The sequence below is a fragment of the Vigna angularis genome, chromosome 11 (genome assembly GCF_016808095.1).
Source record: "Vigna angularis cultivar LongXiaoDou No.4 chromosome 11, ASM1680809v1, whole genome shotgun sequence".
Taxonomy (NCBI): Eukaryota; Viridiplantae; Streptophyta; class Magnoliopsida; order Fabales; family Fabaceae; genus Vigna; species Vigna angularis.
Genome location: NC_068980.1, coordinates 19,773,950 through 19,796,848, shown reverse-complemented (window position 1 = coordinate 19,796,848; position 22,899 = coordinate 19,773,950). Strand labels below are relative to the sequence as shown.

The window sequence follows — 22,899 nt, the reverse complement described above, 5'->3', positions numbered from 1 at the left end:
ATGCATAAACACCTCCAACCTACTATACTATCAAATAATTCTAGAATGGGAAAAAGACGCATACAATGAGTTAAATAATTTATTTTTTATTAAAAGTTTAATTTTAAAATGATTTAATATCGAATTTGACCATTGACGTGCCATTACTACAACAACTCATTTTTTTTTTCTTCATCACTGTGTGTTAGATCTGAAGAATTATTTATTTATGTCATCTGCTAGTTATTATCATTAATTTATGAGAAAAAAAATTATATTTATATTAACTTGTTTTTTAAATGCTTAAAATAAAGAAAATTAAAATAAATTATGCTATAAAAACCATTGAATGAAGGGTCTCTCACACACAGACACACACAACCTTAAAAAATGGAAGAAACAATAGTAATGTTTCCAGCAGCAGGCATAGGGCACATCGTAGGCATGGTTGAACTTGCCAAGCTCATCCAACCGCCCCGTTTCTCCATCACAGTCCTCCTCACCACCGGCTTCTACGACCACCCCTCCATCGACGACTACATCCGCCGAATCTCCGCCCTCCACTCCTCCATCTCCTTCCTCCGCCTCCCTCCCACCACCCCCGCCACCTTTACAACCGCTGTTAGCTTCGGCGCCAAAGGCTTCAGCTTCCTCAAAAGAAACGCCCCCCACGTAGCCACCACCCTCACTCAAATCTCCAAAACCGCCATCGTCAAAGCCTTTGTAATCGACCTCTTCTGCGCCCCCACCATGGAATCAGCCTCTTCAATGGGAATCCCAGTGTACTTCTTCTTCACTTCCGGCGCCGCAATTCTCGCTCTATATTCCTACTTTCCGAAACTCCACCAAGAGTGCAGCGTGTCGTTTAAGGATATGGTCGGGGTGGAACTGCGAGTGCCGGGAAACGCGCCGCTGAAGGCGGTGGAACTGCCGCAACCCATCTTGGACAGGGACGACCTTGCGTACTGGGACATGCTGGACTTTTGCACGCTCCTACCGAAGGCGCGTGGGATTATAGTTAACTCGTTTGAAGAGCTTGAGCCTGCGGCAGTTAACGCCGTCGCGCAGGGCTCGTGTTTCCCAGACGCAACCCATGCGCCTCGTCTTTACTACATCGGACCACTCATCGCGGAGCCCCAACAATCAGGTTGGCTTTTTTTAAGTTTTAGTTGACTTTAAGTTTTCATAATTTCAATCCATTTATCCTTAAATGGTAAATTTGAAGTTAATTATTCTATTTTTTTAATTTACGGGGATAAATTATATTTTATTTTTACAAATAGTTGAATAATTACATCTATATATTTAAAAACTATATTTTACTAATAAAATAATATATTTTAAAGAATAATTGAATAATTTATATTTATATATTTAAAAATTATATTTTATTAATCTTGATAAGATATTAAATGAATATCAAATAATTTTCTAAAATTTTTAAAACATAATTTTTCTTTCAATACTAACATTGGTAATAAAATTATTGAACTAAAAGTTATTGAAAATAGTAGTGAGTTATAAAACTTAACTTTGTCTATATAAAATCAGTAAACATCAACACATATTCAATATATTAGAAACGTGTAATAATAAACATGTGAGTATATAAATAATAAAATTTATTAAATAATGATAATTACTGAATAATAAAATATGTTGTCATTATATTTTAATAATTAATCATTAGAATTTCTTCCCACCTTTTAATAATGATAAGGTAATAATATATATATATATATATATATATATATATATATATATATATATATATATATATATATATATATATATATATTGGTGTTAGGTATTTGGTTGACAACGTTTTATTAGGATTCGGTCAACGTGGTTTTAACCTTAACTGCTTTGCATATAATTTTATGATAGTTTAATGTCTATTATAATGATTTTTCCTATTTTATGATATTAATCACTAAAATCATGGATGATATTCTTTGGCATTTCAAAGTGTAACATTTACACATTAATTCTTAAAACTAACAAAATTGAAGATGAGATGCTAAATATGTTGTCAAACATAAATAATTATCACATTATTTCTTAAACAAATATTAAAGATCTAATTATTAAGATGCATTTTGTTGACCAAATCTCAAATAACATATTTTAATCATTCCAAAATATAGGAAATATATTTGTTTGTCGTTTCGTTTACTTTTCAAAGAGTGTGGGCAATTTTCACGATTAACAGATATTTTCATATCTTTCATTATCTAGTGAGATGTGACAAATTTGGAATTAAATATATTCTTAGTTTTTAAATTTGGAAAGTAAAAACGAAATTTTTTTTTATTTTAAATTTTGATATATTTTACTATTTAAATTTTAAAAATATAAATAAACATAATCCTTTTAATATAAAAATATCAATTTTTTTGTGTTAAACGATATTTTAGTTTAACATTTAAAGTTTAAGAGGATAAATAGTTTAAATTTATTCTAAAACATTGTGTGACAAAAAAACATAACACAGTTAATTAATAAAATCATATTTATTTATTTATTTAGAAACTATAAGCTTTACTTCTATTAGTTAAATAACTTAATTAATATTTTACTCAAATGCTTTAATATGAAACAAATTCTTAAATAGATTTCATTACTTATTTCACATATTTAAGGGTGTGTTTGGTTCGTTAAAACATAAATGACTACACAACATAAAATTATTTATTATTCCTTTCATTTTTCAAATTGGCCAAGAAATAACATAAGACAAGTAAACGTAAACTACTTTATTTCATTAAGTTAGATGAAAACTTTTTATCTTATTTATAATAAAATGAAAAATCAAAATTTAAGTGTAGTATAAAAGTATTTGGAAAGTTGAGGTTGAAATAAGAATGACAATGTCTTGTTTGGGAGGCAGAATCTAATGTGTTGTCAAGAGCTCTTAGTATGTTTTGATACAACATGAATTTCTGTGTGATACAGTGAGTGTGAACTTTTATTGTTTTGGTTTGTACGAAATCAGATGCAGAAGGAAGTGATAGCAAGGAATGTCTGCAATGGCTGGAGGAACAACCGAGCAGAAGCGTGGTGTTTCTGTGTTTTGGAAGCAGAGGATCGTTCTCGGTGTCACAGTTGAAAGAGATAGCGAAAGGGTTAGAGAAGAGTGGGAAGAGATTCTTATGGGTAGTGAAGAGGCCATTAGAAGAGGAGGGAGCAAAGCATGATGAGGACGCAGCAAAACGGGGAGATCAGTTCGACTTGAATCCAGTGTTGCCAGACGGGTTTCTGGAGAGGACCAAGGATCGAGGCATGGTGGTCAAGGCCTGGGCACCGCAAGTGGAGGTGCTGAGTCGTGAATCGGTGGGGGGGTTTGTGAGTCACTGCGGGTGGAACTCGGTGTTGGAAGGGGTGGTGGCGGGGGTGCCGATGGTTGCATGGCCACTGTACGCAGAGCAGCACGTGAACAGGGAGGTGATGGTGGGAGAGATGAAGGTGGCTGTTGGCGTGAATCAGAGGGTAGAAGATGGGTTTGTGAGTGCAGAGGAAGTAGAGAAGAGAGTGAGGGAAGTGATGGAGACAAAAGAGATCAGAGAGAGAAGCTTCAAGCTCAAACAAATGGCTATGGCTGCTGTTGCACAATTTGGATCTTCCACGACGGCACTTGCAAACTTACTCCATTCGTGGATTTCATTCACTTCATAGTAGTGTTGTAGACTATGAAGAAGATGATGGGTGTGGAAAGAATGTGCCTAAGAAAATGCTAGATTATGTGTTTTTAACTCTTTGAATAACTAGCTTTTGTTCTTTTAATAAAACATATTTATAATTAAAAGGGTTTTACAGGTTTAAGTACATTGATATCTTATGAGACAAAAAGGAGAAGATTCTCTTTTCAACCGTGAGAAAAATAACCCGTTTTAATGTAAATTGAAATAAATTTGATCTCATAAAGTAAATTTGATTTCAAATAGAAACGGTATTTGGGTTGGATAAATGCAAGTCTTTTTTCTTTTTAAGTAAAAATAATTTATAATTATCTATATTTGTATTCTTATAGAGTATGAAATTTGTATTTTGTTTTAACTATCATTGAATAATGTGTCTCTTTCAAAATTAATCAGATTTTGTTTAAAAAATAAGGCTTAATACCACTTATGGTCCCAATTTTTGTTAGCTTTGTTCGAAATGGTCCTAATTTTTTTTTATGTTCAATGTAGTTTTAAACGATTTAAACGAGGTTTGCAAAAAGGACTAAATTGAACACAAATTACTATCTTTAGGACTACATTAAACATAAAAGAAAAATTAGGACCATTTCGAACAAAGCTGACAAAAATTGGGACCATAAATAGTATTAAGCCAAAAAATAAAAAATGTAACATCCCATTTTAATAGTATAAAACTACCAAAATGAAGCGTTACATAGATGCTAAAAGAATAACTAGGTAAAACAAGTCTCCCTCAAAGAAGAGGTCTACTTCTGTAGATCTATCTAACAACTCATTTGCTTCTTCCTCACCTCTAGCTAGAACAATTGAAAAGGTGAATCCCTAAGCTCACACCATTAGGTGATCATCACAAAAGAAAAACAACATACAAAGACAAACAACAGAAAAAAAATGGTAAACTAGATACAAAACAATACATCATAAGTTTAAAGCATTTCATATAAGAATAATATGTAATTTAATCCAATCCAAACATCTTAACATGTAAAGACCTAAACCAATTGCCCAGACTTATAATGAATACTGAGCTATGGCGGGTTGTGCACTTGTGGTGGCCTCACTGCTTTGCAAAGCCATTGTCAATGGGTTTCACCCTACCACCCACACAAGGTTAGTCTGTTATCGCGCAATAGGTCTCCAGGTAGCGCCTACGCTAGGACCTCCTACTACTCTCACCATATGTATCAATCCTCTCTATTTGAGAATGAAAGATCATTAGAGTGTTAGGATAACCCCCAATGTTGAGCTCTCTGTATTCATTCTAAAACACTTGAACCCATTCCGAAGGAGTTCCCCGTGGAACCCATGTTACCAACCGTGAAACCATGTACTTTCTCTTTGAAACCAACATACATAACATTAATAATCACATAACCTTATAAACACTTTCATATCATTCACAATGAGTCAAAACGTAACTTCACCCTATAAAGAAATAAGAATGAAAAGAATAAAGCACCCCCTTGGACTAGTCGCTGAGCGAATCCAGAAACAGTACTCCCAAACTTCAACCTCTCGCTAAGCGACCCCACTCGCTCAGCGACTCTACTCGCTAGGCAAATCCAGAGACAGTGATCCAGACCCCTCAACCACTCGCTCAACGACTCAACTCGCTCAACGACTCAACTCGCTAAGCGAATCCTGAGACAGTGAGCCAAACCCCTTGACCTCTCGTTGAGCGAGTGGAGTCGCTCAGCGAGTTTGCATAATTCTGTAGCACGAAAACTACAGAATTATTACCCCAAACCACTCTTGACCAGTTGAATATATTTTTCCCAACTTCTACTCCTCCTAGATCGTGTTATACACTCAATTATACTAAACCAATTGTGTTTAACCCATCCTAATCTCATTATAAACATATGACTCCAAGATTTCAACCAAAAACTTACAAAATCTCAACTTATAGACCCAAATGGAATTCTACCACTTATAGCTCACTTTTGGACCAGTTAGTGCGTTCAAAGAGTTACAACTGACTTACCCAATCCTTAAAAATATACTCTTTATGCACAAAACCACAAACTCAAAATTTCACTATGCAACAAATCTAAATTCAACTAGAAACCAAAAGAGCTTAACCTAACATCAACACCAACCCCTCTTACCTATTCCATAACAAATTTTTATCTATCAAACCACATTTATCATTCAAAATAACTGCAAAACACATAATCAAACCAGTTATACCTATCTAAATCATCCAATCTCATCTTCACAATAAGACATAATCAAACTCTCCACTTTCTCATCCAACCAAGCATTTACATTTCCAAATACTTAATCACAGCACATACATATAACATTTCTCCCAACATAATCACTATTTATAACAAAAGTTCTAGCTTCCCTTACCTCTAAACTAATTGTCAAACTTCTCAGAACGCTTCATCGATTACTTGAACCGCAAGGAATATACCTAGACGAACCTATAAAACACCAAATTGAAAACGTACAGAGTCCTTAGAACTTTGCTCTATTGAAGAAACTGATATGGGTTAGATTTGTAGTCGATTAGGTACCTCCTGATCGTCAAAGAGATGACTCAGGAGTTATAATTCTTAGAGAGAAGGTAGAGAACTCTAGAAAAGTGATTTCTAAAGAGATAGTACGTTTTAAAATAATGAAACTCGTTTATAACAAAACTATTTATAATAAAACCGTTTAATATTAAAATAATCGAGTCTCACTGTTTTTATACTACCACCACTTCTAAAAATACCATTTTTTGGGTTTCACAAAAAACATAATAAAGAAAATGTAATATTACAAAAGATTCAACACACATTTGCATTTTTTTAATGTTTATAATTACATCAATACTACAATATATTACTAAATAATAATTACGTTAACTATAAAATAATTATAAAAATAATAATTACACGTAATTGAAATTTCATGATAAATATAATGTTTATTATTTTTCTAAACGTTGAACAAGAAAGTATCTTAGGAATTTAAATAAATTGGATAGATATCGAATGAGAATGAGTTTAATCATTGAGATAATGGAAATTTATTTAGTAAAGGAATGATATTCAAATAAAAAGAAATTAAGAATAAAAAGGAAAAAGAAGATGAGTTTTTCATATGGTTTAAACTAAGAGTTAAATATGATTAAACATTCAAAATAAATAGTCAAATATCTTTTTACAAGAAATAAATAAATAAAAATATTAAAAAAGAAAATAATGTAAAACGTGTGTTTCGAAAAACAACTTAATTTTACAAAATTGAAGAAGGAAAATTATCTTAAAAATATGTGCTGGATATCGCAAAAATAAACAAATGAGAGGAAAAATAAAAGTTATGCAATAAAATAAAATTTGTTTAAATAAAATTAAAAGATCCATATAAATAGTGACTGATTTTATTTAATAAATTAGAAATATTTTAATAATTTAAAATATATACGAATATCATACGGAGATTAAACAGATACATATAGATACTCACTATCATCTGTATACTTCTTTTTGTAAGTTTTATTTTCTTTTATTTTTCTCTTCTTCAATCATCTCCTTTTTCTGATATAAATGCAGCTCCTTGTTAACCCACAAAACATTCTCACATGTCATCGAAGGTTTCACCAACCAAACCAACCAAAATGGAAAAGGACACAATTGTAATGTATCCAGCACCAGGCATAGGCCACATTGTAGCCATGGTTGAGCTTGCCAAGCTCATCCAAACGCACCGTTTCAACATCACCATCATCCTCACCACGGGCCTCCTCGACCACCCCGCCATCGAAGTCTATATCCGCCGCATCACCGCCGCCCATCCCTCCATCTCCTTCCTCCGCCTACCCCATATCCCACTCTCCGCCTCAACCTCCGTAAGCCTCGCCGCCAGAGCCTTCGGCTTCATCAAAGCAAATGCTTCCAGCGTGGCCACCTCCCTCTCCCAAATCTCCCAAACCTCCGCCGTCAAAGCCTTCGTTATCGACCTCTTCTGCACTTCCACCATGGAATCAGCTTCTTCCATGGGAATCCCAGTCTACTACTTTTTCACTTCCGGCTCCGCCGTTCTCGCGCTCTTCTCGTACTTTCCGAAACTCCACGAACAGAGGAGCGAGTCGTTTAAGGATATGATCGGGGTGGAACTGCGCGTGCCGGGCAACGCGCCTCTGACGGCGGTGAACATGCCGGAACCCCTGTTAGATAGGGGCGATCCTGCCTACTGGGACATGCTCTACTTCTGCTCGAGCCTTCCCAAGGCGCGTGGGATTATAGTGAACTCATTTCCAGAGCTCGAGCCTCTGGCAGTTAACGCCGTGGCGGAGGGCGCGTGTTTTCCAAACGCCGAAAGTGGACCTCACGTTTACTATATCGGACCACTTATAGCGGAAGCTCAACAATCAGGTTTAGTCACGTGGATGATGTTTTTTTAATAATAATTTTTCCACTTGCTTCGAGATTCTTTCATCTATCTTAAGATTCATTACAAATTCATTTTTTCTTGTTACGTTTTACTCACACACACCCACCACGAATGCCATGGTTGACTCTTCTCGAGACTAGTAGTTGTTCTAACGTGCATCATCAGTGTAGCTTTATCTACAGAAAAATATAACATAATTGAAAATAAAAACATATAAATGCAATGTCTTGTTTGAGAGGCGGAATCTTATGTCTTGTCAAGAGCTCTTAGTAATCTTTTGGTACAACATGAATTTCTGTCAGTGAGTGTGAACTTTTATTGTTTTGGTTTGTACGAAATCAGATGCTAAAGGAAGTAAAGGAAGTGACAGCAAGGAATGTCTGCGATGGCTGGAGGAACAACCGAGCAGAAGCGTGGTGTATCTGTGTTTCGGAAGCAGAGGATCGTTCTCGGTGTCACAGTTGAAAGAGATAGCGAAAGGGTTAGAGAAGAGTGGGAAGAGATTCTTATGGGTAGTGAAAAGGCCATTAGAAGAGGAGGGAGCAAAGCAGAATAAGGAAGCAGCAAAGCCAGGGGATGCATTCGACTTGGCTTCGGTGTTGCCAGATGGGTTTCTGGAGAGGACCAAGGATCGAGGAATGGTGGTGGAGGCCTGGGCACCACAAGTGGAGGTACTGAGTCACGAGTCGGTGGGGGGGTTTGTGAGTCACTGCGGGTGGAACTCGGTATTGGAAGGGGTGGTGGCGGGGGTGCCGATGGTTGCATGGCCACTGTACGCAGAGCAGCACGTGAACAGGGAGGTGATGGTGGGAGAGATGAAGGTGGCTGTTGGCGTGAATCAGAGGGTAGAAGATGGGTTTGTGAGTGCAGAGGAAATAGAGAAGAGAGTGAGGGAAGTGATGGAGACAAAAGAGATCAGAGAGAGAAGCTTCAAGCTCAAACAAATGGCTATGGCTGCTGTTGCACAATTTGGATCTTCCACAACAGCACTTGCCAACTTACTTCATTCATGGACTTCATTCGCTTCATAGAAGTGTTGTAGATTTGGTTTAATTGTTCTGTATTATCTTTGTGATAATCTTTATCATATCTGATATAATAGCCATATATGTTTATCTTAATAACCAGTCTCCTGTATTATTTTACCATAAATTTCAATTTACTGTGTTAACCAATTTCCTGTCCAACAGAAAAGTTCGATGATTTGCGCAAGAATTTGTTTGCTGCACATGAATTCCTAATAAAATTATAGTTGGTCTAAGAAAATGCAGTTATTAGAAACTGGTGTTAAGATTCCACCTATCATGCAGAATATATAATTCAGGAGTGACTTTTATGAATTGATTGTTATGAAACATTCTACACTTATACTTTTAATTAACATATCACAATATTTGCAAAATTTGTATGGAAAATAACTTTATTATTTTGAGTTTTCACTATATCCTACACAAGCTTGGAAAAAGAACTAGAATATGAGCTGGTGTAAACCATCATAACACATAATTTTATGGTTGCTATTAAAGTTAACAAAACTACTATTCATGTAAACCTGTAACCAGTGAAAATGTGAAAATCTCCACCATTTTCTCTTCTTTTTTGTTTTTTCTAAATGAAAAACTTTTCACAAGAAATTGGTCATTTTCTTTCAAATTCCAGACCCTGTGTCTACAGAACTCCATTCATGTCTCAGTTTCTCGTACTATAGCAAGACAACAAATCTAATAACCATGCAGAGGTTTTCTATGTGAATAAAGACTAGGATAACAGGACACTGAGGAAAATTTCACCATTCCAGCAAAAATGATGCGAGTAAAATGTGAAAAACAGAAATTTCAAATAATTCCAGGATTACATTTCTTTCTGAATAAGCAAGAGTACAAATTCACGGCCATAGTAAATGAACATGTTTGTGCAAAATTGAGGCAATGTTGAAAGTCTAGAATTTAAAGTATACATCACTTCAATCCTTCACTAAGACCCGGTGGCATTCCTAAGCTCTGTGCAAGATCATTCATCCTTTCCTTCATGGCCTACAAACATAAGCAATAACATTCTCTTTAAATAAACTCAGATGCAAATGAATATTTGTTCTTCCTCTTGAAAATAAGGATTTTTACCAGGACACTCTTCTGGTGTGCATCCTTGTATGCCTCAGTGATTAATAGGGAGAGTTTCTGCAACCCACAAATGTTTAATAATAAATAATAGTTTTGTTATTGGCATTAAACACCACATCAGGATATTTTTATAAATAAAGGGTCATATATGGAAAAGTTTCTTCACATATACATAAGGAAAAAGAATGAAAAGATTAAACGAATTAAACATCTTAGTCAAAACCAACTACTTCCCTTCAAACTTCTATAGAACTAGTTTATTTAACAAGTCCAAAAGTTGAAATGCAAAAGTGTTTTAATTTACAGAGACAAGTTCAATGCATTTTCTTTTCATATAAATGTATATGGAAAATTTTATTCAAACAAAGTCCAGATTTAGCATTATTATGGGCCCTTGAGGATCAGGGAAAATGAGAGGAACAGTAATTTTTAGGATTTTAGCAAATATTTCCAAACCAAAACATTATTCTTCACAATTGACATGAATGAAAGAAAGAAACTATAATAATGAAAGGACCTAGTACTTAAGCCATTATACTCCAATGGTTTTTTGTTATCTTTGAATATGACAATTTACACGCTCAGTCTAGTTTCACCTGACGAGTGTGCATAATTGGTAAAACAGAAAAAAGAGAATATAAACACAACATCACATGAATTATTTACTTACTTCAGGTCCCAATTCCATAGCTGCCTCAGTAATTTCGGTTCTTACAGGTTGCTGGTTCCCTGACAGCGTTACCTAAAATTATACATAACCAAAAGTAAGTGATCAAAGATAATTATATTTACAAATTAATATAAAATTATTGATAATTTAATGCAAAAATCATGATCATGAATAAGGATAGAAAAACATATCAGTTGGAAAAACTACATTTGGCAAAAATAATGAATGACATTGTTCTTGGAAAAACCTCATCTAATGTATAGTTATAGCTATAGGGTATATAAAATACTGTCACTGATTGTACAAAATAAAATTCCAAGTTTTAACTTTTAGAAGGAAAACTAAATATTGAAAATTGGTAATGTTCCTGGTGCTGAGTCAACCTCCACGTATTTCCATCAAAGACCGATCCGGGTAGAAAAGAGTATAAAGAGGGCAACCCCTTGAAATCTATGGTTTGTATTGTAGACTCAGTTTTCAATTGACTATGTGCTCCTTGGCACGATGCCTTAGCCATCAAATTAAAGGGAGATCAAAGAGTAAATGATTCTGCAGAAAAAACTATACCTTCACTAACTCACCATCACAATAACCATCAAACTCTGCTCTGCATAATAGAACAAACGCTTGTTTATAAAAAGAAAACAAGCAAAGCTAAAATTGTATAATAAGAAAGCCATACGCTGCAAGTTCTTTCTGCACCCGCACTGCTTCAACTTGGACAACCATTTGTGCCTTCTTCACAGTCTCGTAAAGATTTTGCATGTTTCCAAGAATTCCTGCCTAGAACGATTCCACAATAAAATGTCATTTGTCAACTATCCAGAATAATTTTTAGGACTCACAACAAAAATACATAGGAATTTTATATTCCTGTATTCACATTCCCAAGTGTCATTGTTCATAGTCGGCATTATTGTTTAGTGTCAAACCCTTAAAATTTACACCTGGAAGGGAAGGACAGATGTCTCAACTAAAAGAAATTGAGCATTTTATAGAATTTTCCAATACTTCAGCTCATCTCATTTTTTTTCTCTAAAGTTGTATCTCTCTAAAACTCAAACCTCTTCTTTTCTCCTCCTTCTCTCTAGAAATTCTTCATCTCCTTTCATCTTTTCTTCAACCAGCCACAGTCTAAGAAATTTTGGGAGTCAAGAGTTTCTTTTCCACCAATCAAAAATCAAGCTTAGAGTTGGTAAGTTCATCCTCTTTTTAGAAATTCTATTTTCGGGCACATGCAAGCCAAGTTTCTGGTTGCATGTGTTCATCCGCTTCTTCTTCTTAGTTCTGATCACTTTTCTAGTAATTTGGGTTGGTCTTTCCTCACCAATCGGTGAAATATAGGTGTTCTTGGGATTTTCTAGGGAGGAAGCAAAGTCTGGAAAAGAATAATCGTTGTTCGGTTCGGTCAAGAGGTAAGGGAAGCTAACTAATTTAATTACTTGGTTTGATGTATGAATATATTATTTGATGATTAAGCATGTGTATGAAATTGATTTGGATGATTTTGTATAAATGTAAAATTGAATGATTTTTGCTCGGCTGAATTGGTGTGGACTGTTAAATGACTATGTTCATGATGATTGTAATTATGTTGAGTTTCTGGTTCATTGCCGAGTGCATTGTGAAGAAGTGGATAGTAAAATTTGAGAAATGATGTTCGTTGTGAATGTGGTCGGTATAGAGAATCTGGGTAAATGGTATAAGACTTGTTAGAACCATTGAATTACTTAAAACTGTAATAAAGTTAGGAAATCTGATTTTTGGTCTTTGAGTTGATGATTCTGCATAATTGACTCTCAAATTTGAGATGAAACTCTATAAATGATGTTAGAAAGGTTTAGGTATTCTTAGTTTAGTTTAGAAATGTGTATGATTCATGTTTGGAGGATTAGAAGTTTGTAAAAATGTTTAGTTTTGGTAAAATTTGATGTGTTCATAATTCTGCAGAACTGAGGGTTCGTGGTTGACCGCTCGGCCATGCTCTGATTTGGCCATTAGGTCTTCTTCTACGTTCGGTTATTAATTGGGTTCGATGTCTTTGAAGTCCTCCCAGTTCATGACCATTCGGCTTTAGTAGCGCTCGGTCTTGTACTAGCCGTTAGGCTAGTGATAGAGCTCGGTCTTGTACTAGCCGTTAGGCTAGTGATAGCGCTCGGTCTTGTACTAGCCGTTAGGCTAGTGATAGCGCTCGATCTTGCACTGGTACTCGGTTTGGTATTGGTGTTCGGTCTTAACTAGTTCGGCCTCTGATGGGCCTTACCTGTTAATGAGATCTCTCTTAGTGGTCGGTCTTAAATAGTGTACGGCCACTCCTTCAGTCTTAGCTGTTATGAACCGTTCGGTCCTATTCAGTGGATAGTGAAAGACCGCTCAGTCTTACTAAGTGTTCGGTCTAAGTTCTTAGTATTCGATTTAACTCTAGTTTTCGGTTGTTCTAGTATTCGGCCCTAAAACTGTGTTCGGCTCATGCTTGAGTCTTACTCTTAAATGACCGTTCGATCATGTTAGTATGTAGGGAGAGTTTCTCCCATTCGGTCTTGTTAACTAGGTTAAATTGATATTTTTCATTCGGTCTTGTTAACTAGGTTAAGTTGATCTTTTTCGTTCGGTCGTGTTCAAGAATGATGGTTATTTTACTGATCAGTTTGATTATACTTAAATGTGATGGATGAGGAAGTATGTTGGTATTGAAGTATGGTGTGATAATTATAATGTAATGTGAAGGTATGATGAGATACTTATAATATGGATATGAAAGAGTATTCCACGGAGGAATATCTCATGGTTGGTTATTGGAATGGTAAAGTATGAATGTGGACAAAGCTTAGCTGGCGTTTATCCTGATATTCTGTGATTGCTCATTCTCACGTAGAGAAGAGTAACTCATGTGTGGGAATGGCAGGAGGTCCTAGACCATAAGGTGAACTTGGGCGGAACGGACTAACCTCGGGTGACAGCTGTTGAGGGCATCCCAGCTATTACATCACCCGGGTGCAAAAACGTCGTAGCTACACAGAATTCATACAGTTCGGACAGTCAGAGAAAGTAGTCGGTCATTGCATGTATTACTGTATGGTTATGGTTGGAAATGTATGATTGGCTGTTACATGATTGACCTATTGATTTATCTCAAATTTGTGTGTATTATATGTTGTACTGAATTAATTAAATTACACTAGCTTACCCTTATTTTCCTGTCTTGTCATGTGGTCCATTCGGTCGTCCTTGTCTTTGCAATGATCACCCGGTGGGTGTGAGCAGAAGGTGCAGATGACTTTCTAGAGCAAGTGCTAGGAGAAGAAGGTAGTTTAAGAGCAAGATTGTTCGGTCTTGTACTCCTGTTGTAATTGTGTAGGACCATTCGGTCAATACACTCCTTGTATGACCGATCGGTAAGCTCTTTTGGTGTATTAGTATTGTTTCTTTAAAGTTTTTAATTTATGGTTATTTTAGGATAACTGTAAATTAACTTTATTTTTCCTTGTAACTGTTCTATTTTATTGTAAATGTAAGAACCCTTAAGTACAGTTTAAAGCTATATTTTTGGGATGTTACATTTACCGTCAGCACTGTTGTTCCCCACTAGCTAATTTTCCACTTATGAAGTTGTTGTTCATCATTCATATGACTATTCACAATGAGTTTGTACTATCCACCGCCAACATTTTTCCGATGAGTTTATTTTTTCATGAAGTCTTTTCCAGTTGGTGTTGTTGTTCATCACAGTTCTCCATGAGTATGGTTTATTGTTGATGTTTTTTGATACAGCCCAAATATCTATTGGGCCAAACAATATATTGGACAAAGAAACAAAAGAGCAAAGGAAATGGGGACAAGTTTATAGCAGGAGAAAAAAATAAAGGGGTTGAGGTGGACAGAATTAGTTAGAGAGAGAGAATTGGAGGATCCTAAAAGATTTCCTTTTTCGTTATTACCTTTATAGTGTCAGGGGAGTGTGTGGGGGTGAACATTCTGTTTTTGAACAAAAATAGAGTGAAGAGTACCGTTTTGGTCTCTTAAGGAGCCTAGCTCTGGGCAGTAGGTTATTCCTTCTGTTTTTGCCTTGATTTCAATGAAACAGGATCTGTGATCCTTTCTATATTCTCTTTTCCTCTTATTTTATTACTTGTCTTGTGGTTTCCTAACATTTCTGGTCCGACCTGCCGGATAACTTCATTAGAGGGTGAATGGTTAACACTCGAGCAGACAGCAAAAAACAATAGGAACCAGTGGTTTCGGGAACAATGGAGGATAGGGTAGGGTATGTTGAAGAAGAAGTTATTCGAATGAAAGCGATAATGGAAGAGTTGCGTCTGCAAGCATCTCAGAATCATTCAGCACTAGAAGAGATGAGAAAAGAAGTTGCAGAAAATCAAACAAAAATGATGGAGTTGATGACGAGGAGTTTTGAAAAGAGGATTAATGAAGAGGGTGAAGGTTCGGTGGGAAACAAAAAAACAAAGACTAAGGAAAACACCAAGGTTGGAGCGAGTCTGACAGCCCTAGAAGGGGATCCTCTGGCGGAGTTTCCACAATCAGTAAAAAGGATTGAGTTACCAACATTCAATGGCAATGACCCTGCGGGATGGATTTCAAAAGCGGAGATTTACTTCAAGGTTCAGGAGACCAGCGAGATGGTGAAAGTAAATCTGGCTCATTTGTGCATGGAAGGAGGGACAATCCACTTTTTCAACTCGTTGTTAAACGATTATGAGGTGTTGTCATGGGATAATTTGAAGAAGGAGTTGCTTGAACGTTACGGAGGAATGAGGGAAGGGAGTGTATATGATCAATTGACAACGCTGAATCAAACAGGGAGCATGGATGAATATATTGGACGATTTGAATGCTTGATCGCCCAAATTCCTAAACTCCATGATGAGCAATATTTCTCATATTTTACCCATGGGCTAAGGGAGGAGGTCCGAGCTAAGGTGCGAAGCTTACATATCGCAAACCCTCTAACCTGGGGACGTTTGATGAATGTTGCTCTTGCTGTTGACCTGGAGGTGTCTGGATGAAACAGAGGGTGGCATAGGCGGAACGAGGCACAGGCAATAGGAGGTGAAAATTTGGGTCACAAAACCGGATCCAACATAATAGGACGAGTGGGTCAAAAAGGGTATGGAGCTAATGGCTGGAGTAATGGGTCAGGCCCAAACTGGAAGGGTGGTGCAAATGATAAGGGGTCAGGGGGAGCACGTGAGAGGGGCGTGCGTCACTTATCTTATCAGGATTTGGTGGATAGGAAAAAGAAAGGGTTGTGTTTCAAGTGTGGTGGGCCGTATGGGCCAAATCATCAATGCCCCATTAAACAATTAAGGGCCATAGTGGCCGAAAATGAGATTCAGGTTGAGTTTGAATATGAAGAAGGAACCCTAAAAAGTGACGACAAGGGTGAAACGGAGGAAGTCGATGGAGTTTGTAGTGCCATCAATTTCTTCGTGCTGGAGAAAGAGACTCGAGATGCACCCAGAACGATGAAACTAAAAGGAATGATCAAAGGAGTACCTCTTCTCATTTTGATAGATTCCGGAGCGTCTCACAACTTCATTTCGAGAAGGTTAGTGAAAGCAATGGAATGGGAGTGGAAAAATACGCGGAGGATGCGTATATTGATGCGAGATGGGCATCAAACAGAAACAGCCAGGGTTTGTCGGGGGTTGAAGATTGTTCTTGAGACAGGGGAGTTCGTAGTGGATGCGTTTTTATTCAAACTCGATGATATTGATCTTATCCTTGGCATGGCATGGCTGGAGTCATTGGGAGAGATGTGGGTAGATTGGAAGAAGCAAATCATGAAGCTTAATTTAGCCCAAGGGATTAAAGTGCTTAGAGGGACAGAGCAAAGTGAATCCTTGAGTTCTAGTCTTTGCAAGTTTGAAATCGAAGGGGAGGCTAAGAAAGAAGAAGAAACAAATCAAGCTTTGTTGGAAAAATTAAAACAAACGTTGGGTCAATATGGAGATGTGTTCAAGGACCCAGAAGGTCTACCTCCAAAACACCAAAAGGAGCATTGTATCAACTTGCTCCCCGAAAGTGCACCAGTTAACGTGAGGCCTTATCGGTATCCGTTTCCCCAGAAAAATGAGATAGAGAATCAGGTTCATTCATTGTTGGTAGTGGCGCATGGTGTTTCTTAAACTGAAACCTCACAGGAAACACTCTGTTATTTCGCGCATCAGTCCTAAGCTTAGTGCAACGTACTACGGACCTTTTGAAGTCATTGAAAGGGTTGGAGAAGTAGCTTATCGGTTGCAGTTACCACCCAATTCAAAAATACACCCTGTGTTTCATGTTTCGTTGCTCAAGAAGGCCATTGGGGAGTATAAAACAGCAGAAGGACTGCCAACAGGACTAGAAGAGGACCAATCAGAGATGTGGTTACCCCAGAACGTGTTGGCTACTAGAAGCATACTCAAGGAGGGAGAAAGGGTTAACCAATGGTTAGTGCATTGGATGGGAAAAACAGCAGAAGAAGCAACGTGGGAGGATGAGATGTCAATGAAGGTCCAATTTCCAACTTTTAGTCTTGAGGACAAGACTATCTTTCAAGAGGGCGGTATTGATACAGCCCAAATATCTGTTGAGCCAAACAATATATTGGACAAAGAAACAAAAGAGCAAAGGAAATGGGGACAAGTTTATAGCAGGAGAAAAAAATAAAGGGGCTGAGGTGGACAGAATTAGTTAGAGAGAGAGAATTGGAGGATCCTAGAAGATTTCCTTTTTCGTTATTACCTTTATAGTGCAAGGGAGAGTGTAGGGGTGAGCATTCTGTTTTTGAACAAAATTAGAGTGGAGAGTACCGTTTTGGTCTCTTAAGGAGCCTAGCTCTGGGCAGTAGGTTATTCCTTCTGTTTTTGCCTTGATTTCAATGAAACAGGATCTGTGATCCTTTCTATATTCTCTTTTCCTCTTATTTTATTACTTGTCCTGTGGTTTCCTAACATTTTTCTACTGAGTATTGTTCACCATTGATGTTTTTCCAACAAATATGGTTTACCGTTGATGTTTTCCAACAAATATTGTTTACCGTTGATGTTTTCCAACAAATATTGTTTACTGCCGACATTTTTCCAACAAGTATTGTTTACCATCAACATCTTTTAGCCAAATACTGTTTGTATTAGTACATTTAATCATATATTTCATTTGGATGTGATTGATTACCTGATCTCTCTCTCTTACCATTATGAAGTATAAATTGTTATTATTGTCAAGTTATGACTGGCTTACTGCTAACTGCTAGTTAATGTAGTGTAGGAGTCAAGTCAAATCCAAGTTCATGATTAAAAAGTTATAATAGTTGATGATTTCATGTTTTCAAAACTATCTTCAGCATCAAGGAAATGTATCTTTTTGCAAACTTATAACCACTTGTTTTATCTTTGTTCTTCAAACCTTGAACACCCTAGAATGAATCAAGTGAGAAACCATTTTTCTTGCACTATATTACTGAGAATCGTTAAATCTCACCCCATTTCTATTTCCATGTACCATGGTGTTCTAGATACATGGACAGCATTCAGGGTGATCCATAAGAGGGAATGACCAAGATTTCCAAGAATGGGAAATCTGGTCTTGTGATTCCCCATTTCCCTCCTTCTACCCCTATTACATATTATCATCCTCCTAATTGAGAAATTATATATATTTTAAATCATTTTGGATAATTGAGTATGTTATGGGATGATGTCGTGTTATAACCAATGTACATAGTATCCAATGCATTTAAAAATGTATAGCATGGAAGTTAATCAAGATAGACAGTTGTTTAGGGGCTTCTGTAGTTGCTAGTAGGCACTATAGAGGTGTTTCTTAGACTTGGATTACTTGTTTCTTATTAAAGGAGCATGTTTGTGTAGGGAGTATCCTAGACAAAAGTATTTCTACATTTCACAAATATTACCTCTTGCAAGAGAGTGATGTGTCCAAGACGTGGACACAGCATCAAAATGGTGTGACTGTAATGATCATAATGCTTAGTTCAAATAGCATAAAAATTATGTTCAATAACCATTACCTTGAATGTGAATGAAATAAGTAATCCAAGGAGAAAGATGTATACAGAAGCAAATATGTGATCCCGTGAGTATAAACATGACATTGACTGCCCTAAAACACTAACCTTAGAAGGAGTATCGTCACTTTTTCCATTATTGTCTTTCTTCCCTCCAAATAAAGCATATAATTGGAAACCTCTTTGGCCATGACCAACTTTCCGACAACCACATCGAGATATTATCTTTAAATCAACTATATTTGAACAGGAGCTTAGTTTACCTATTTAACAACAGCCAACTATGAGTAACTTTTGGATAACAATTCAATTTTGTGAATCAAAAGCAACCATGGACTCACCTTACATAAACTCTTATAATGTTCAAGTTCATCACTATATCATATAAGTAAACATATTCTCAATCAAGAAGGGCAAATTTTAAATCAAGCCTAAACTGCATTCTGATTCAAAAGACAACTCTGTGAACAAAAACCCTACCAAACTCTCAATAACTCCAGTTCATTTTCACAATTTGATGTTAGTTTCACTCTGAACAAAAAAAGGGGGACTTAAACAGAGACTTACATCATCCCACTGTCCATCATATCCGCATCAATACAAAAAAGATCCCCTCCCCCAACAACCCAAAAAGCCACAAATAGATAAACCCCATGAAAATTAAAAATAAGCAAAGAAAAGAACACAACAATTTAGACAAACTAATTGAAACCCCAAAACCCAAGCATGATAAAAACAAAGACACTGGCCCAGACACGGCAAAAAAGTTGCAATCTTTACGAATCTTGAGATGACCCAAATGAAAATAAATGAACAGAGAGACTCACAAAGAGAGGTTGACAAAGGGGCATGCTTTCTCCAGTCACGGAGTCCGACAGAGTTTGACAAGGCACCAGTGAGAGAAGGCGTGGTTGCCATTGACTTGCAGAGGAGGAAAGAAGAGGTTGGAATTTGGGTTTTTGAAGTGTGCAGAGAAGAAGGATGAGATTGAAATGGAAAGTGTGGTATGATATTGGATAAAAGTGAAACAAGGTTCAGCGGTGATTATGATTTTGTTGTGTCCCACGTTTGCATAGGCATTCAAATCAAAACTTCCATCTTTAATATCTTTGTTTTCATAATTTTTTTAATTTTATTTATTTTTCAATATTTAAAATGAAGACAATTTCAATTTTTGTGTTCAAATTAACTTCTTACAGTTCAAAGATTTCAAGAGTAACAAAGATAACACTTTATATGATATAGTTTTAAACATTTTGGTATATACTTTTGAAGATTACATTAAAAAATTTATATTTTCGAGACATTTTAAACATTACATGTGGACAACCATCTATCTTAGCTCTATGTTGACTAAATCACTGTTTATAATTTTAAAGGTTTATTTTCTATTCTTTTATATTTTTCAACCTTATAATTTTTTAGATATTTTATATTGTTTTAAATATTAACATTCGCACATTTCTACTTGCTTCTAATTTAAAAAATTTCAAATTATTATTAAATATTTATAAACATTTAATCACTTTTTTATTTATAAATATTGATAATGAATCCAATAAGTTTTAATATATTTTATTTTTAATATAATGAAAAAAAAAGTATAATTTTGATATAAAGTTTTTATTTCATCAATTTTATTTAAACTTTATTAATAATTAAATAATTGAACACAAATAGTAATTACCATGTAATTAATTTTAATGTGTAATTAATATGTGAACAAGTTTTTATTGTTTTTACCTTTTACTTTGTAAATTTAAAATTTTTAGAAGTTTTGAAGTTAATGTGTTAATGTTGACAATTACAAAATATTTAATTTTAATTATTGAAGTTCAAACAAAATTAATAAAATTAAAATTTTTACATTAAAAACTTAATTTTATATTATAAAATTATATTTTACGACAAGGTGACGGGATAAAATTATGCTACGATCATATCTAGTTAATAAAAAAAAACTAAAAAAAAAACTTAATTAGAACATATAAATTTATTGAGCATTAAATAACTTTATTTTTATTTTATTTTTATTTGCATTAGTTAAAACTTTTTATACACATAAATATTGTTTTGAAATATTTCAGTTTATTAATAAATATATTCATACTGTCAATAATATTAATCTGAACCTTTTGCAACTTTACAATAGTAGTTTTCACCTTTTCCATGTTTTTAATATTTTAGCCTTCTCAAATCTTTTATTTCTTTTCAAACTTTGGTTTTTACATATTAAAGCATTTTATGTTAATTACTACATTTTTTTTCATGCTTTCAATTTCTTTTTTTAAACTTTACTTTTCAGCCTTTTATCTTCAAAAACAATTTATATTGTTTTAAGCGTTAGATTCTCACATTCTATTTTATTACCAATATCATTTTTTTTTAGTTTTATCGATTTCAACGTTTTATATATTTATAAAAATTATTTTAAAACTTTTCAATATATTAATAAATATGAAAACACACACACACATACATATATATATATATGTATTTACTTGTAAAATCATTTTTTATGCTATATCTTTTTCAATTTTTTCAAATGTTTATAAACATCAATTTCAAAAATTTTAATCTATTGATAAATATCATCATCAATATTTTATTACATTTTTAGAGTTCCTTTTTGGCTTTTCCATATTTGTTAGACTTTAAACTTCTCAACCCTCTTATATTTTTATTCAAACAAGTTTTATATATTTCAAGAAAATTATGTTAATGTTGTTACAAAATAGCTAAATTCTTATTATTGGTTTCATGCTAGTTATACTTATTATCCTTTAAGGGTTAATCTAGTTGATAAATATCATATTCACATTTTGTAAGATAACCAGACCTTCTTCCTGCACCCCCATCACAGGTTTCCGGAAAGTTTGATCTGGAATAAGGGTGGGAAGAGTGTCTTCCTGGAAGATATTACTGAAATTGATCTAATATGTTCCGGAAAGTAAAATCCGGTTGATGATATGCAGGAAAAATGTTGATGAGGTACAGGAAGAAACAGCCCCAATGCTATTGCCAACTTGGTTGACTCATGGACTTCATTCACTTCCTAGCACCATTGTCAAACTTGTGGTTGATCATTTGATTAGTAGTGTTGTAAAACTGATTGAACTGTTTTGCATTATCTTTGTGATCATCTTCATCACATTTGATGATATAATAGTCATACATATTTTAAAAAACAGTCTCCTGTATTATTTTACCAGAAATTTCAATCTACTGTGTTAGATTAACTAATTTCAAGTTCAACAGAAAAAGTTTGATGTTTTGCATAAGAATTTGTTAGATATATATGAATTCCTAATAAAACCATGGTTGATATAAGAAAATGCAGTTTTATGAGAAACTGTGATTAAGATAAAACTGCATAACAGCAAAATAAGGTATGCAGCTCCTTTTAAAATTGTTCTTAGGTCCTTGCTTCAGTTATGTAAGGTAAATATGCATTTGTTAGAAAAGATAGAAAATTTGGACTCCCAACTCCTCTTTCTTGTACATGTTCTCACAGGTTCAATTTAAAAGTACATTAAGTTGAGGTAAAACTTGCATTTTATTTGAAAATGTGAAACAAGGTAAGATTGTTGGAGCTTGTAGCCTGCTAGAAATGGATGCATGGTTTATCTGGTATTTTTGAAAGGCACAAGTAATTGAACAATCTGCAAGCTGAACTTTAGGCATTCTTTTCCATGATCTTACACTTGTGGCATTCTTTTCCATGATCTTACACTTGAGGTTCAGACTTTGTTTTGAGCAACTTTGGAAAGATGATCTTGCATTGATTGAATGTTGTTACAAATATTGTGGGTGCATTCAGACATGATGTAAGAATTTGTTGAGGAGTGTTGGAGTTGGAAGTTTTCATAGGGAGGGGAATCAATGATGATGCACTTTATATGAATGGATGGACCACAACTCTACCTGATTCACACTCACGCTTTTCATGATTTTATCAGTTTCTGTTCTCTTGTTGCTTCTTGTTCTTGTTTTTCAATTTGTATCTAAACTGCTCAC

General features: G+C 35.0%; 4 protein-coding genes across 6 annotated transcripts; 3 read left to right on the top strand and 1 right to left on the bottom strand.

Annotated features, from left to right (window-relative positions):
• The first annotated feature begins 348 nt into the window (after window positions 1-348).
• LOC108332538 (UDP-glycosyltransferase 88F5) lies at window positions 349-3,784 on the top strand. The gene is made up of 2 exons (XM_052871253.1): window positions 349-1,126; window positions 2,975-3,784. Exons 1-2 carry the CDS (start codon window positions 370-372, stop codon window positions 3,652-3,654), a joined length of 1,437 nt encoding a protein of 478 aa, XP_052727213.1. The 5' UTR covers window positions 349-369; the 3' UTR covers window positions 3,655-3,784.
• Window positions 3,785-7,174: 3,390 nt separating this feature from the next.
• LOC108333069 (UDP-glycosyltransferase 88F5) lies at window positions 7,175-9,281 on the top strand. Its single transcript, XM_017568399.2, has 2 exons — window positions 7,175-8,047; window positions 8,409-9,281. The coding sequence occupies exons 1-2, from the start codon at window positions 7,255-7,257 to the stop codon at window positions 9,095-9,097; spliced, it is 1,482 nt and encodes a 493-aa protein (XP_017423888.2). The 5' UTR covers window positions 7,175-7,254; the 3' UTR covers window positions 9,098-9,281.
• Window positions 9,282-9,899: 618 nt separating this feature from the next.
• On the bottom strand, window positions 9,900-19,953 carry LOC108334320 (nucleoid-associated protein At2g24020, chloroplastic). The gene is made up of 7 exons (XM_017570094.2): window positions 19,710-19,953; window positions 18,991-19,145; window positions 11,539-11,639; window positions 11,424-11,463; window positions 10,857-10,928; window positions 10,187-10,243; window positions 9,900-10,099 (listed from the first exon to the last, which is right to left on the bottom strand). The coding sequence occupies exons 1-7, from the start codon at window positions 19,798-19,800 to the stop codon at window positions 10,025-10,027; spliced, it is 591 nt and encodes a 196-aa protein (XP_017425583.1). The 5' UTR covers window positions 19,801-19,953; the 3' UTR covers window positions 9,900-10,024.
• Window positions 11,894-22,098, top strand: LOC128194836 (uncharacterized). 3 transcript variants are annotated; one of them, XR_008246268.1, is made up of 3 exons: window positions 11,916-12,051; window positions 12,201-12,271; window positions 21,858-22,098. XR_008246268.1 is itself a non-coding variant. In XM_052871252.1 (2 exons), exon 2 carries the CDS (start codon window positions 15,104-15,106, stop codon window positions 15,878-15,880), a length of 777 nt encoding a protein of 258 aa, XP_052727212.1. In that variant the 5' UTR covers window positions 11,894-12,051; window positions 12,201-15,103; the 3' UTR covers window positions 15,881-17,526. The 3 variants fall into 3 exon arrangements, 1 of the variants encoding a protein (XP_052727212.1); XR_008246267.1 differs by lacking the exon at window positions 21,858-22,098 and adding an exon at window positions 14,121-14,475; XM_052871252.1 differs by lacking the exon at window positions 21,858-22,098 and having other exon boundaries at window positions 11,894-12,051; window positions 12,201-17,526.
• The last annotated feature ends 801 nt before the right edge of the window (window positions 22,099-22,899 follow it).

What these genes read in the sequence shown, in the direction of transcription:
- LOC108332538 (XM_052871253.1), top strand. Translation starts at nt 370, where the DNA reads ATGGAAGAAACAATAGTAATGTTTCCAGCAGCAGGCATAGGGCACATC. An exon ending in CGCGGAGCCCCAACAATCAG is followed by an intron (nt 1,127 to 2,974) that starts GTTGGCTTTTTT and finishes GTACGAAATCAG; the next exon opens with ATGCAGAAGGAAGTGATAGC.
- LOC108333069 (XM_017568399.2), top strand. Translation starts at nt 7,255, where the DNA reads ATGTCATCGAAGGTTTCACCAACCAAACCAACCAAAATGGAAAAGGAC. An exon ending in AGCGGAAGCTCAACAATCAG is followed by an intron (nt 8,048 to 8,408) that starts GTTTAGTCACGT and finishes GTACGAAATCAG; the next exon opens with ATGCTAAAGGAAGTAAAGGA.
- LOC128194836 (XM_052871252.1), top strand. Translation starts at nt 15,104, where the DNA reads ATGGAGGATAGGGTAGGGTATGTTGAAGAAGAAGTTATTCGAATGAAA.
- LOC108334320 (XM_017570094.2), bottom strand. Translation starts at nt 19,800, where the DNA reads ATGGCAACCACGCCTTCTCTCACTGGTGCCTTGTCAAACTCTGTCGGA. An exon ending in GTGACGATACTCCTTCTAAG is followed by an intron (nt 11,640 to 18,990) that starts GTTAGTGTTTTA and finishes GAATCGTTCTAG; the next exon opens with GCAGGAATTCTTGGAAACAT. An exon ending in CTATGGAATTGGGACCTGAA is followed by an intron (nt 10,244 to 10,856) that starts GTAAGTAAATAA and finishes TGTGGGTTGCAG; the next exon opens with AAACTCTCCCTATTAATCAC.